Source organism: Chelonia mydas, chromosome 8 (assembly GCF_015237465.2).
Source record: "Chelonia mydas isolate rCheMyd1 chromosome 8, rCheMyd1.pri.v2, whole genome shotgun sequence".
NCBI lineage: Eukaryota > Metazoa > Chordata > Testudines > Cheloniidae > Chelonia > Chelonia mydas.
The window spans coordinates 77,162,812-77,179,107 of record NC_057854.1 but is presented as its reverse complement, the minus strand read 5'-3'; the positions used below and the strand labels follow the sequence as shown (position 1 = coordinate 77,179,107).

Genomic DNA, 16,296 nt, shown 5'->3' with positions numbered 1-16,296 from the left:
AACAAGATGCCAAAGGAATCTAGAACATGTACTTCTGTTTGGATGCTTTAGCATTTGGAAGTTTCTTGAGGAGAAGGCTATAGAGAAGGGTAATGTATATGTTACTCACAGGAAAGCCAGGCTTCCCAGGTAACCCAGGCTTTCCAGGATTCCCAGGAATGCCCTCTGGTCCAGGATATCCAGAAGCACCTTTCTGCCCTGGTGGGCCTGGTTTTCCCTTGAAACAAATTCAAATAGAATATGAATCTACTTAATCTATTCATATTCATGAGCAGTGTCTAAAGTCATAGAAAAAAGATTTCAAAACAATATTTCCTAAGCCATACTATAATAGTCTCAGTGACCTAGATCAACATTTTCAAAAGTGGCCTCTGAGTTTGGATGGACAACCTGAGATTCCTTGGTTCTTATTTTCAGAGGTGCTGAGGACCTGCAGATCCCAGTGACTTCAGCTGGAGTTGTGACTGTTTGCACATCAGGTCCAAGGTATCTCAGGTGGGACATCCAACAATCAAGGCTTCAGAAGTCAGAAGTCATTTCTGAAAGTATTTAGAGCTATTATATAATTGAGAAATTACATAATTCAAACATGTCTGTATCAAAAACACATGAGAACCTCTCATTAAACAGCACTTACCTTGCTAGCCCTTAGTTAAGCTTTCACTGAATGCTATCATGCCATCTTCATCAAAGCTCCAGTGAATTTCTTTCAACAATATGATTTACCTTTAAACTGCAATATGCTAGCGGAAGAGGCTTAGAACTCATGCAACTATCTCCAAGTGAATGCATGCACCAGAAATACAAAATATCCTCTCCAACTAGATCACTATGCCTCATCCAAAAATGTGTTTTAAACAGTGATATAAATATGTAAAACATTTGTCATCTAAATCTTGGCTTCAATTGTTAGTAGTACAAGAAACTTGCACCTTGTAATGAGCCTGAGATATGCTTTGAAATTCCCCAGAAGCCTCCTCTCATCACTCCTCTCTTCCCTGCTTCTCCTTCCTTTTTCCTGCCATACCCCATGTTCTCTTTGTTCTGCACTACTGATACTACATATATATATCTGTTCAGTACTCCAGAGGGCATAACTAAACTCCTAGGATTGCTTCATAACTTCATTTATCCAATAAAATGCTGTCCATCCACTCTGCACAGAATGTGCAGTTTGTTGACAAGCATCTATTAGGTAGTTGTACTTCTCATTTACCAGAAATGATAATATGTAAAGCTAGTAAGTTGTTTACACCATGTGCTGGTGTGGTGTTATTTATTAGTGGACCCAGAAATAGCCTTGTTGTAATGTATACTGGGTAATGTTTACGGAACATCCACTTGTTCCCTCTTCTACTCACTCCTTGTGGAGAGGGGGAAGGATTAGTTCCTTTAAAAAGGAGTAACTGCTTTTCAATGAAAGTGTATTTAATATCTGGTGTCTGATGGAGTGACAAAGGTGGGGAAAGGTCAGAAGCTCAGTCAGCCATATTTGTCATGGGCACACAGATGGAGAGTGCTGAAGGCAGTAGACATTCGAAGGAGAATTTATGGGAGCCAATCAGTGAGTGTGGGTGCGTGGGTGGGTGGGTGCGTGGAACAAATGCAGCTAACTTCAGGGTGGTCCCTGTTAATGGTGATAAGAACTGTATGCTCTGTGTAAACTCTACAGACAAAGAATGTAGTTATAACTTTGCAAATGGGAAGCAGCCTCAGGATATAATTCACTAATTGTACCTCATTCCAATGTGCTGATTAACTGAGAGAGTTCATTTTCAGTATCATTTAATACCATTTTGTGTTTCATCAAAGATTATTGGCCTGATTCTCATATACCTTAAGGACAATTACATTTAGACCCACTTTGAGTCCCATTTAGACTGGCAAAGCAGTATAAAGTGGTCTTAGGGTAAATGAAAATCAGGCCTTAAATTACGACAAGCAACGAATACTTTTGATTTTTATATGCATCGTCATTTGCGTTTATCTGTTATATAAACAGAACATAGATGGCAGAATCTTGTTACTTACAGGAATTCCAGGTTTCCCAGCTTGACCAGTCATTCCTCTTTTTCCAGTGGGACCCTAGATATTTCAAACATTTGTGAATTGGTCAAATCAAAGACATAAAAGAAGACTCTAATGAAAATCTTTTCATCACCTGGCTTTCGATCAGGCCCTAAAAGCATGACATTTTCAACAATCAAAACAAAGACTTCATAGTGTGGTTGCACACAATTTCCCCCCTCTTCTTTAATACACTGTACAATTTCAGGTCATTTCAACAGTACCAGAGCTAATCAGGATATTCCAGATATTTAGGTAACTCTGTGCCATCAGGCAATATCACTGTAATAAAGTACATTTTTCAATAGCACTTTCATCTCTTTTTGAAAAGCAAAGCATACAAAATAAGAATATGTATATGTTGACGCCTGTATTGGAAAACAGGATTCTTGCCATAGTGAATATTCCCTTTTATCTGAACTCTAAACACAATACGAATGATGAAATAAACAGTTAATTAAAAAAAACCCCACTTTTTGGATTGCGCAACCAATGTGGAGACATCTGTGGATTTAGCTAACTTACTTATATGGAGAGGGTACCATTTTCAAAAGCATCTAAGTACCATTGACTTTCAATGAGTCTGAAGCACTTTTGAGAAGATCCCAAAGCACACAGAAAACTTTAAAAAGCCATTATAATCACAGTATATACAGGGATCATTCATCCACCTTAGAAATACAGCCACCTCTAAGTAGACGGCAGCAGCACACAGCAACACTACAGCATAGACTGAGTAGAAAAGACCTTTTAAAGTTTTCTGGTCTAAATTATTTTTAACACAATTTCTAGAAATAAAGGCTAGTGAATAACCATACTATGTTAAAACTATATTCAACCTAATAAAGTCTAAACAAACTAAAGATAAAGGTAAATACAAAACCCACCATCCAACTAATATAAATACCAGAAAGTTAACAAAATACTGTTCCATTGTTTAATTTAATAACTTTTCTTAATAAAACTATCGCACAAAAACTCCACCAATTAAAACGGCAATCTATACATTTAAAGCACCCTGTTTCGCTTTCATTAACATTTCAGAGTTCATATAAAATAAAAAGTTAATTTATGTTCTGTGTGACTAGCCTTGTAAAACTTATTTACAGCAGCACTATTCACACCACAGGCGCTAAGGTTGTGTCAATGTTTCTATTATTAACCTGCTTTTTTATAAGACTTTAGGCTGTAAAGACTTTATAAGACGTTAAGCTGTAAAGTTTTGTTCCAGGCTGAATATTGGCTCCAAATTGGCATATGGAGATTTCTTGCTGGGGAGTATTTTCTGACTAATATAATGGAAGTTTTCCCCAGGGAGAGGGTTGAGGGATGACTGTTTTTGTCCTACAGTGTGCATATGTTCTCAAAGTCAGTATATCGGAATGCATAAGAGAGGTTTCATGTTGGTACTGGTATATGAGGATTTAGTGTGTTCATTATGCATTAATGCCCATTTCCAATCTGATCCAGATGATCACCTATACACCGAAAATGGTTTATTTGCAGCAGGATTGTAGGGTGACAGTGGGAGTTTTGGGACAAATCACTAATATCCATCCCATTTAAATTGCAATGGGAATACAGATTACAAATCATCTTTATTCTAATCCTTCTAAAAATATTAGAAGCCAATAAAAGTCACCCAATGGCAAAGTGTGAAATACTTTAAGCAATTTGCAGTACACCATGAGGACAAAGTATTACTGGTGAAAAGATCAAATATAAATATTTTCCTTCAAGACTTGCTCTGTCATTAGTGTGCTGTTGTTTTGTAGCATATTGCATACTTCCAGGCCTCAGTCTAAAGCCCAGCCATTCTGAATGTACATACTATACAGTCTGATTGGGCTTTCTTTACAGATTATTTCATCAGATGGATCAGCGTTATGTAATTCTGGGTGTTTGTACAGGGCTAGTTTGTCAAATGGACTTCCATTTAAGGACATAAAAAGGACATTCAAGTATTTTGAGAAGAAGTAAATTTTTAAAGGCTTTTCACCACTTCAGGGTAAAAATACTTATCAAGTAGTACTTATTTGTTATCTTAGGTTATTGTGAATTTTTGGTAATTTTCCATTTCATACTATTTTTCTCCTTAAGGGATGAAACAGAAACAGGATCATTTTAGTCTCAACACCAATATAATTGTATGATGCCTCAAAAATTTCCATCATGGCACTGTCAATCATTTTCAGGAAAATTATCACATCTTTTTTTCTATAAGCCTAATATCTGGAAAAAGCAATCCCAATATTTCAGAATTGTATTTGACTCTGATATCTGATTCTTAATAAAGTTCATACAGCACATAGGTATCACACAGGAGCCAGATTGGGGCAGGCCCTTGTGTGGGCATGGGAAAGAGGAAACACTAAAGGAACTTAATCATTGTGACCTGTGTACAGGTGGTCAGCCTCCATTGTAGACCTTTGAGAGCAATGACTGCTCCTAGCTAATACTATTTGGGAGAGGGTGGGGGTGACATTTTCTCTACCCTCTAACCCTAACCCCAGCCCACTCCAACTCAGCCAGTGAAATGCATGGTAAGGGATGTAGAAGTGGGCATATTCCTCCGGCACATTGTGGGAGCTTCAGAACACATTGTGCTCTGGAGTGGTAAAACTCTTCACTGCCTCCAACTCAGAGTGGTGCCTTAAAGGAAGTGTTGAAACTTAGGTGAATACACATTAACAGTTCCTAAAATATTTGGAAATATAAATATGTTGTAATAAAATATGGCAAAAAGAGATGTACATCAAGTAATTAGGGCTAAAAATCAACCAACTCCAAAATAAGTTGGCATCTTGAATCTGGCCTAATTTGAAATCTTTTATAGAGAAAAGTCTAGTGAGCACAGGGAATTCTTCGGAAAAATACAAATGAAGTGTACCTAATTTGACTGGGACCCTGTTCAAGTCACACAAGTGGACAACTATCCTATCCATCTCTGTATGGTTTTAGGTAGCAATCAGGTCCATTGGGTTTGTGTTTGTAAGGACTTAACAAGGTGTAGAGTGTCAATAAGTGTCAGGAAGTCATAAGACTTTATGTTAAAATAGAACATGAAGACAAATACTACAGTCATCTTTCAGCGCAACAGCTATAAATCATACTTTGTTCTTGAAAGGAGCCTTATGATTTAAAAACTTCACTGTGCCTTCTGTGGACAATAATGGTTGTTACAATTGCAAACACAAAAGAATTACAATAAAGTGGAGTTTTCTTTTTTTTTTTTTTTCCACCTACTTCTGATCCTCTCTCTCCCTTTGGTCCTTGTTCTCCCAATTCACCTTGTTCACCCTTTAGAAAGAACAGAAAAAACACAAGCAAACAACAATTGGCCATTAAGGTAGGAGAGAAATAAATTATTTTCAATAACAAATACAGAAGCACAATACATACAGCTAACTGCCTGGAACACTTACTGGAGGCCCTTGTTGTCCAATTGCTCCTCTTAGACCTGGAAGCCCTGTGTGACCCTAGAAACAGAAAACATAAATATCACTGCAGAGATAACTCTGATGAGCTGATCATTTTCTTCTGAAGCCCACTCCTGGCAGGGGCTGCGGATATATCTACATTGCAAAATAACCCGCGGTAGCAAGTCTCAGAGCCTGGGTCAACTGATTTGGGCTCACACGATGGGCCTAAAAATAGCACTGTAAATGGTCCTGCTCAGGCTGGAGCCCAGGCTCTGAAACCTGACAAAGGGCGCGGGGACCCACTGCCCAAGTCAGTTAACCCAACTTCTGACACTTGCTGCCATGGGCGATTTCTTGCACTGTAGACGTACCCTGAAAATCCTCAATTCCACTGAGGTAAATGGAATTCAGGCTGTTCAGTGCCTCATCGAATCAAGCCCTTAGTGACCCTTTCTTCGTGACAATCCCTACACCACACTCACCATGGGAGGGAATTATACATTGTTTAAACTTTTCTGCTTTCTTGAGAGATTGGCTCATACTTGGTTTATTGCTTTATTATAGGTCTGATCTGTTTTGTGTGTGTAAGATCTTTCTGTCAGGGACTGCGTCTTTTTGTTTTGCTGACACCACAACAGTAGCAATTGTAATTGAGTGTTTGTTATAGTGAGGTTACAGCATATTTGTAGGAAAACTGCATAAAACATACACATCATTATTAGAATGAGAGTTACAAAATAATAGTGTTTGCAATTCCAGACAAATTTATTAGTTTATTCAATACAGTATAAATTTACACTAAGAACTAATCAATACAGGTGAAGCATCAGCACGCTCACGTGGCCGCGCAAGAGAACAGCAATTTTGTTTTACTGCTTTACAAAGCAAGTGGTATTTACCTTGAATCCCTCATCACCAGGTTCCCCTCTATCTCCACGTTCACCACTAGGACCCTAGAGAGACAACCAAAGAGCAGAGTTTAATGGCTGATTAAAATACTGCTGCAGTAACAATACATCTGGGCCTTTCCTTCAGAACAAACCACCCAGCTGTGAGGTTACCAAAATCTACATACTGTCAAATTAGAAAATCAGCTAAGTTCACAGAATAAAAATGAACTATTTCTAAAACAAATATGTATTACATTAATACATGCAACACCTCACTGTCAAAAATATATTGTAAATGAAGACCCCAGTCCAAGTTTCTAACCTCCCACAGCTGCAAATCTGGAATAATTCTATTGATATCCAAGGAATCTCTCCAGATTTACACCCAGGTAAGTAAGATCAGAATGTGACCCTAACTTTTTTTTTTTAATTTGAAGGGATTATTTGATTCAAATTGCAGAAGATTATAGGAAGGTGCCATTACCATGATTAATATGTAAAGAAAACAAATGACAGGGACCACTAGGTACAGATGGATCCTGTTTTATAATGAACCTGCCTATAGTGAAACTCTGTTTATGAGAGGAAATCCTCAATCCCTTAGCGAAGTCTGCATGAAGAGGTTTTGTGTATGAGAACTGTACAGAAGACAGGGGAGGCAGGGAAGCCTCTCATTTAATCCAGAGGCAGGGCCCTGTGAATGATGGTGCTGCTACAATTGCATCCCATCACCTGCAGTAGAAGCTGCAGCTTGCTGACTTCAAGGAAAAAAGTCTCAACTCCCAAATCTGCAAGGTGCTGGGTCCCCCCTGGGAAGCGTTAAGTGCTTTAATGCTCATTGCAGTCAATGAACCAAATTCTGCATCCACTGAAGCTGATGAGTTCAGGATCTTACCCAATGGAGGTAAGGGGGCTCAGTACCTTCCCGAAGGCACTCAGCATCTAGGTGGATGGAGATTTTAATAGGGACCAGCTTCCCACCCTCCGCCAGTATCTGAAATAAAAGCACTAAGAAAGCAAATATTGCTTTACTTCAAGGTTACCAGTGGATCATCAGGCACAGTGGATCTTCAAAGTTTATGAACTGATCCAGTGGCCATCTGTATTACATGCTCATCACCAGGGTATCTGATGCCAGGTCCCTACTTCTCCCCTGTGCTTTAACGTTTCTGCAGAGACTGCTGCTGTAGAGCGCAGCTCCATGGCATGCATGGGATTGTGGAATCCCCCTCCGTGGCCTCTCCTCTCTTCTGTGTTTCCATTGGGGTTTGGGCCTCCTGAAGCAGCTTCCCAGCGGAAACACACATATTTCCTCTGCATACAACTTTTGCTCCAGTTAGCACGGCAGAATCAACACGGCTATGGGCGAGTGAACTAGGTTCTTTTCTCTCTCAGGCATCTTCATGAGAATTGTTCGCTAAGTTCCCTCTGGGGGTCCAAATTCTGTTTTCATTTACATCTTCTCATTCCATTGCCTTCAAATTCTGCTTTTTTGGGGTAGCAAAGGTCTAAATAATAAGGGGAGAATCTGAAGCCAAGGGGGCTGCATAAGTATAACTGAGGACAGAAGCTGGCCCTGAATTAAAAAAATACTTAAGGTTATGGGAGAGTTTTATTTGGCATGCTCCTCGTTGATGTAGATAGTTGTAGGTAGTACTCACACCCTTTTAATAAACGAATCATAGAATCATAGAATAACAGAGTTGGAAGGGACGTCTGGAGGCCATCTAGTCCAACCCCCTGCCCAGAGCAGGACCAATCCCAACCAAATCATCCCAGCCAGGGCTTTGTCAAGCCTGACCTTAAAAACTTCTAAGGAAGGGGATTCCACCACCTCCCTACGTAACGCATTCCAGTGTTTCACCACCCTCCTAGTGAAAAAGTTTTTCCTAATATCCAACCTAAACCTCCCCCACTGCAACTTGAGACCATTACTCCTTGTCCTGTCATCTGCTATCACTGAGAATAGTCTAGATCCATCCTCTTTGGATCCACCTTTCAGGTAGTTAAAAGCAGCTATCAAATCCCCCCTCATTCTTCTCTTCCGTAGACTAAACAATCCCAGTTCCCTCAGCCTCTCCTCATAAGTCATGTGTTCCAGTCCCCTAATCATTTTTGTTGCCCTCCGCTGGATGTTTTCCAATTTTTCCACATCCTTCTTGTAGTGTGGGGCCCAAAACTGGACACAGTACTCCAGATGAGGACTCACCAATGTTGAATAGAGGGGAAAGATCACATCCCTTGATCTGCTGGCAATGCCCCTACTTATACACCCCAAAATGCCATTGGCTTTCTTGGCAACAAGGGCACACTATCGACTCATATCCAGCTTCCCATCCACTGTCACCCCTAGGTCCTTCTCTGCAGAACTGCTGCCTAGCCATTCGGTCCCTAGTCTGTAGCGGTGCATTGGATTCTTCTGTCCTAAGTGCAGGACTCTGCACTTGTCCTTGTTGAACCAAATCATCATAGCAGCTCACCCTCGCACAGTTGCATTGCTAACAGAAATGAAAAGACACTTATACTGGGTAACTAAAACAATAGATAACTATTTGGAATAAATACGGGGATCAAATTCTGTTCTCAGACATGTTGATCTAAATGAAAAGTCATCTCATTAGGATAATTTAACAGAGGGTGCAGATCTGCTGAGTAAGAAGGTGCCATTTTTGGACAGCCACTTTGTACAGTAAAACCATGTGTTCAGTTTTGTTTCTAATGACACTGGTTCTGAACCTTTTTATGACAAAGTGACCCTAGACTTCTGAAGCAACTGTATAACTTGTGGAAACTCCATTTACTGCCTCTCGTCTTGAATCACTAAAATAATTTTTTTGAGAAAGAAAGACCTACTGGTTCACCTATGGGCCCAGGTGGTCCCAGTACTGTGTTGTCTTCGCCTGGGTAACCCTAAAAGGAAAATAATTATTAAAAATATTTATTCCTGGTAATGAAAATCTATTTATTCAAGTATTTCTTTAATATTAAACTGAAATAAACATTTCATACAGTGTACATACATGCAAATATGGATTATATACACTTTTATACCAATTGGTGGTAGTGACTACTATACTTAAGGCTGCAGAAAACCCACCGCTTTTACATGCATCTCACTTTCAAAAACATTCGCATTTTGGGCTGAAAAATTACATACTTGCTTTCTTAACAAAAAGAAATCTGAACAAAATTCCATTTTAGTTAATGGACAGTGAAAAAAGGACACTCCTGCCAGTGTTAAAAAAAGGCTAACTACTCCTAATCCAATAGGTGTAGAGGAAACACTGTTAATCATACTGAGTAACATAATAATTGTATAGGTTAATTTTATGATGTTTTAAATGTCACACTACTACCCACACCAACAGATAAAACACTCTCTGCTCCAGTAACATATTGCCCTTAAAGACCAAGAGCCAGATTTTCCTAGGTGTTTAGGCATCCACAGATCCAGAGAGGTGCCTTGTAGGATTTTCAATACAGCCTAAGCAGGTTAGGAACCTAACTCCCACTGGCAACTAATAATCATGAAGTCAATCTACTTAGATGCCTTTGAAAATTCCACCAGGCACCTATCAGCATCTTTAGGAGCCTAAACACCTTTGAAAATCTGGTCCTAATAGGTTACTCTGCAAGGCCTTGATCCTACAAGCTCATCTGCGTGGGTGGATCTGTGTACCTGTCTGACACCCCATTGCCTTCAGTGAACATAAGGGTCTGCCTGCAGGATCAAGGCCTAAAAGAATCAGAGTGAATCTATAACATTGGGTCCTGATCTTGGAATCACTTTCTACCATGCATAGGCCCTGATCCACCAAAGCACTTAAGCATGTATTTGACTTTAAAGTCAAGTCAATGGAAATTCTCACATGCTTAAAGTTAAGCACAAAGTTTAAGTACTTTGCTGGATCCACGTTGCTTACTACTGTAATCACACCCAGGGAAGGCAATGGTGCTGTCTGGTAGTGCACAAAATGATTGAAGAACTAGGACCTTATGTTTTAGAAACTGAAACATTTCATTATTCTAATTCTTAACTTTATCTTCCTATAATTTGTTTCCGCAGGTTTACATTTTTGCTCACATTGCATCACAACAGCCGAGGTGTCATCCTTTTTCCTTTTGATGGCTTTGGATAAACAAAGGCTGTGAAAACTGTCTTTTGAGAAATGCTTTGATAAGCTATGAATGTACCACAATATTTCCACCCTTTACAATCACTGGGACTGTAAACAACAAGAATTAGTTTCCGTACCTTCTCTCCTTTGGGTCCTGGAGGACCAGGTGATCCTGGCTGACCCTGATGACCCTAAAAAAATCCCAAACAACTAAATACAAAATGTTATATATTGCTCAGATTAGCACTTTCTGCTGTATGGTAAATTGAATAGTGACATTTCAGACAAATTATGGGCCCAGTCTGGAAATTTGTTGCAGGCAGGTAGACCTCTGTGTGTGCAGTCACAGAGGCCCATGGACTTCAGTGGGGCTCTGTTGAAACAAAGGGGGCCAAGTGTGGTTCCTAGTGCAGGATCAGGGCCTTAGTTTGCAATTAATATTTGAAGACAAAGATTTAATTATTATTCCAATAGGTGACAGCAGGAATCCATCTACACTTTGCATCTATTACATCAGTTTGGAAGAAAATGATTATTTTTTGACATAGGCCACAAAAAATTAATGTCCTTCTTCTAATCTTGTTAAATCTAAAAACTACAGGTTCTCTTATTGAAAGGGGAAATGCCTGTCCAATCAGCAGGCAATGGGTAAGTTTGTAGGAGCTCTCTTCTACCATCATTACCCTCCATAAGTAGTCCTGTCTATGGGAGCAGTCCTATTGAGTGCAGTGGTTGAGAGCAAGGGTTTCAAGATTGGACCTCATGTGCGTAAGAAATAATTGCCACTGAAACTTTATTATTTATCAATCCATCCATCAAGATTAAACTTATTTATTAAAAATCAGTTTTCATGTAAAAATATCTGGTGTGGCAGTCACCTAGTTGGATATTTACACATTCTTTATACAGTTGACCTCCAATTATGAGAGATTGTTTAAAATATATTGTAATCACAAAATTACATATCAGATATAAATACTGACACACACACACACACACACACACGCACATTAATTTAGTAATAAGCTCACCATGTAACCTGGAATTCCTGGCTCTCCTTCAGGTCCCATTACTCCTAAATGTCCCTGTTAAACAGAATAATCAGCGATAAAGAAACTAATTGCTTGGCACTTGAGTAATGGTTTCATCTTTGTACAGAGGTTGTGTATGCAGGCATGAATACCATTACTGAGCATTAGAGGGAATACAAGAAATCTGTACAAAACAGGGTTGTCAACTTGCTAATTGCAGAAAACCGAACATCCTTGCTCCACCCCTTGCCCCTTCCCTTCCCTGAGGCCCTACCCCCTGATGACTCCATCCCCCCTCCCTCTGGTGCTCACTCTCCCCAACCCTCACTCACTCGCTCATTTTCACAGGACTGGGGCAGGGGCTTGGGGTGCGGGAGGAGGCTCCGGGCTGGGGCTAGGGGTTTGGAGTGTATGGGGGACTCTGGGCTGAGGCAAGGGGTTGGGGTATAGGAGGGTGTATGGACTCTTGGGTGGGGCAAAAAATGAGGGGTTCGGAGTGCAGGAGGGGGCTCTGGCCTGAGGCACAGGGTTGGGGTGTGGGAGGGGTGCGGGCTCTGGGCTGGGGCCAGGGGTGAGGGGTTTGGGGTGCAGGAGGGGGCTCTGGGCTGGGAACGAGGGATTGTAGTGCAGGAGGGGATTCCAAGCTGGAGCAGGGGGTTGGGATGCGGGAGGGGGTGCAGGTTCCAGGAGGGAGTTTGGGTGTGGGAGGGGGCTCAGCGCTGGGGCAGGGATTTGGAGTGCGGGCTCCAGGTGGCGCTTACCTCAGATGACTCCCTGGAAGCAGCGGCATGTCCCCCCCTCCAGCTCTGCATGCTGCCCATCTGCAGATGCCGCTCCCGTAGCTCCCATTGGCCACGGTTCCTGGCCAATGGGAGCTGCAGAGCTAGCACTTGGGTTGGGGGCAGCGCGCAGAGCCCCCTTTGATTGCGCCTCCGCCTAGGGGCCACAGGGACATGTTGCTGCTTCTAGGGAGCTGCGCAGGGCCAGGGCACTCAGAGAGCCTGCCTTAGCCCCGCTGTGCCGCCAACTGGATTTTAACAGCCCAGTTAGCAGTGCTGACCGGAGCTGCCAGGATCACTTTTCGAAGGGTGTTCTGGTTGAAAACCAGACACCTGGCAGCCCTTGTACAAATAGTGCCTTATCCAAAGCCCATTGAAGATGATGGAAAGACACCTATTTCAGAATAGGGGGTGAATTTAAAAATATGACTTTAATCACAGACACAAGGGCGCTTGTGTCAGAAAATCCCACTTACAAGGGACAGACTATGTTTTTGGAGTATCTGAGAATAAACTGTGTTCAAAGCTAAAAAACATTTCCCCCACTGATAGTATTGTTTGTTTACATCTCATATTATCTTTGGTCTAAAAATGTTTTAAGGTGCTCAGTTATAAACATCCTTCTTTATTATATTCAGCAGATGATTCCTGAACTGCTTAGTCTAGGCCAGGATTCAGGGTAACCCTGTGTGATGACAATAGACAGTGTTGATTGTATTAGCTATTCTAGGAACGACACAGACAGAGAGAAATGCAGGGTCTATCTGTGTCCAGCAGCCTCAATAAAAATTACCTTTTAAATTCACGACAAGCAAGACTTGTCTCTTCCCTTCTATGAGACTCCATGCCCCTAAACTGTAAATACATGACTCCATAAAAAATATATTGTACTGACCAATAGACCTCTAGTTCCTCTTGCGCCGTTAGGACCAAATTCTCCAGGTTGGCCAGCTTCACCTGTGGCTCCAATCTCTCCTGGGGGTCCTAGCTGCCCCTTTCCCCCCTGTTGGTGTTATTTTATGGAAAGAATTAAGACATTTACATTAAAATTAAATATCAGTTTATACCTCAGCAAAAGAGTATCATTCGGTAAGGGTATTATTTTTAAACACACAATTTGCTTTTAACTGTAGTTTTAAAATCTGAGACTCTAGGACATGCAATGAGGAGTATTTCATTAACAAGCATGATGGTTTGTTAGTAATTTATTTCTATATTAGCCAAACTTAATGTTTTATGCTACTACTAGTGAGGGGCTCAACCTGCAAAATCCAGAACCACATTTTGATGCAAACTTCCCTTGAGGAACTTGGATCTGATGTTCTATTTTGGAACCTTACCTACCTACCTACCTACAACAGGTCCCATTGCTGTGCTGTGATATAAAATTATTTGCCCAACCGCAGGGCAAAGTATGAGATGAAGTACATGGGGACTTGATTCCTCTTATGCCTGGGGTTTCCTGGCTCATCACGTGAGCCTAATGATACAAGTGGCACAAAAATTTATGGTATCTTCTGGGGCTCTGGATCCTTCAACACCAAGTGATTAAGAGGAATTATTTTGTAATAGAAATTCAAGGCTCACATAGAAAGGAAAGTAGGAAAGCTGAAAACGACATTACCTTTCTTCCTGGACGACCCGTTTGACCTGGATTTCCTGGTGTTCCTTCAGACCCCTGTGGAGGGAGGGAGAAACAGATACTGAGAAGGCTCTGAAAACATGTTTAAATTGCACTCCAGATTGGATAATCTCTGCAAGGCCTTTGAAAATTAGAGATGTAGGTGGAAAAATCTTATTAACCTTGGCCTTAAGTTAGCATGAGTGTTAGAATGAAGTAAGCATCAGAGCACTTTTATCAAACAAGTGAAAAGGCACCAAAACCAGCCAAACAGAAAATATTCATGGAGGAATAAAAGTCATTTTGTCTTCAAGCCAAACACTGCATCTAGTGAAATATGATATGCAGACAGTGGAAAACTGACTGTGGATCCCAAGGTTCCTTCTGTAGAGGGAGCCCTAGTGAGAGCAGTAAGGCCCATGCAGGGCTCACTGCAGGTCTGAGGCCTAAACCAGTAAGCAGCAAGCAACATGGTCCACAGTTCATTGCTGCCAACCACCCAGTAATCCAGGTGCAGGGCCCACCGAGCAGGAGATGAATATCAGGTCCATGTTGTCCCTGCTATTCAAGTTACATCACAATATGAGTAAACCAGGGGAGGGGGGATGCCAGGCTGTTACTGGGAGTCTTATGATTCCAAATGAGCCAGAGTGCTCAACAATTGATGCTGACTTTCAGGGGGGAGAGAAGAAGCGTAGGGTTTCTTTTTCTGGAGGGGAGAGAGATATTTTGGTGAATTCAGGATCAATGCAGGTTAAACCCATCTCCTACTTTATAATCCTCCTCTATGATTAGACATGGCCCCAAAGCAAAACTATTGGTTAAAACATCACTGAATTTTGAGGAAATTCATTTCCTGGTCTAGAGCTGAACTTTGGAGCTTGTCCATATGCCCATAATGAGGCCAAACCAAAACGCGAGGTCCAAACACTCTCAACCTTTGAGACCTTTAAGGAAGAAGGAAAGTAGGTTTACTATAATGGCCTTTGAAACATGTGAAGGAGCAGAAGCCTGAAAAAGCTTCAGTTAACAAACAGCTAACCACCTGATTAATCTTGTTTTTGATGCACAATAAGACTTTGATGATGAGATTTGCTGTATAAAAATGTAATTTTATAAAATGAAGATGTCCTGAAGCTGGGTTGTTTATTGACCATTTCAATATATCAAGTCGGGAAAACAGAAAGCATTCAAAGTGTTCTGAGTTCTTCTGATATTTGTAGCAAGGAGAAGAAAATATCCAGCATGGTACTGCTGATCTCCAGATTTATGCAAAGTTAGTAGGGCTGAAAATCAACAAAGAGGAAACTAAAACCATGAGAATCAACGTCAGGGACCATAGATCTTGAACTCTGATCCACAGGGCTCTGTGGAGCTAGCAGGTTCCAACCTGCCACCCAGGGACCACCTAATTGTTATCAGAATAGGAGCTGAACTCAGACAGAGAACCCAGTCCCCAGACCTGATTGGCAGAATGCTGGGGACCTCGATTGGTCCACAGCCCCTATTTAAACCCAGCACAGGAACAAGACGTGTCCGTGCATCTGGTATCCACCTTGATCTGGACTGTGTGCCTTGTGCTTCCCGCTCCTGCAGTCTGACTCTGGTTATCAATCTGTGGTTCTGCTCTCAAGTTTGTCTCCAGCTTCTGATCTCCTGGTACCCTGACTACCTGCTTCCTGACATTCAATTCTCAGTTTGCCCTCTGGGCAGTCTTGGATTCTGACCTCCGGGTGGCTGACCCGGCCTGACTCCTGCTTTGACTACTAGGTCAGACAATCCATGTCCCGGTTATGATAATCAGCTTTAATTCCCTCTGGGGACTCTACCTGTGGTACTGCCTCACTGCATGCCTCCAACATCCCTGATCATGCCAAGGGCTCAATTTAGCCCCATACTTTTTATTTTTGAAAAATATAAGAAGCTTGTTCAATTAGTGATTTCAGTGTTTCCCCTAATGCATTACATAAAATCTTAAAGCATTTGACTCTCTGGGACTGCATATCTCAGGGGACTAGATCATGGGGTAAAAAATATAATATGCTCCTTTCTCAGTTTGTGAGACTGTTTCTTTAAGGAGCCAAGAATAAGCAGTATATTGCAGAGGTCCACCAGAAGAGTTTAAAGTTGAAGACAGTTGGAATGCCTGAGCTTCCAAAGAAGAGAAGAGTTCTCAAGAAAATGCAAATAGGGACAGGTGAACCCAGCTACCCAAATTCAGCAAAGGAATGTTATAAGTACTTATGCTTCTAAGTAATTGATTTTACAATGTCCAGTATTCAATCCAGATTTGAATAGAAAGGCTACAAAATTATCCAGAATCTTGAAACTCTCAGAACTATCTCAACTGCAGGTTCAAGACATGCCT

The 16,296-nt window shown here is 41.2% G+C and overlaps 1 protein-coding gene across 2 annotated transcripts in view; it reads right to left on the bottom strand.

Moving 5' to 3' along the window:
- Positions 1 to 16,296, bottom strand: part of COL24A1 (collagen type XXIV alpha 1 chain) — a 235,788-nt gene that overhangs the window by 35,652 nt on the left and 183,840 nt on the right. For both annotated transcript variants that reach the window (XM_037906297.2, XM_043552998.1), the window contains exons 38-47: positions 13,932 to 13,985; positions 13,203 to 13,310; positions 11,529 to 11,582; positions 10,635 to 10,688; positions 9,233 to 9,289; positions 6,389 to 6,442; positions 5,493 to 5,546; positions 5,314 to 5,367; positions 2,032 to 2,085; positions 110 to 217 (exon numbers count right to left, since the gene is read on the bottom strand). In XM_037906297.2, coding sequence (XP_037762225.1) covers positions 110 to 217; positions 2,032 to 2,085; positions 5,314 to 5,367; positions 5,493 to 5,546; positions 6,389 to 6,442; positions 9,233 to 9,289; positions 10,635 to 10,688; positions 11,529 to 11,582; positions 13,203 to 13,310; positions 13,932 to 13,985 — 651 coding nt within the window. The remainder of the gene's footprint in view (positions 1 to 109; positions 218 to 2,031; positions 2,086 to 5,313; positions 5,368 to 5,492; positions 5,547 to 6,388; positions 6,443 to 9,232; positions 9,290 to 10,634; positions 10,689 to 11,528; positions 11,583 to 13,202; positions 13,311 to 13,931; positions 13,986 to 16,296) is intronic.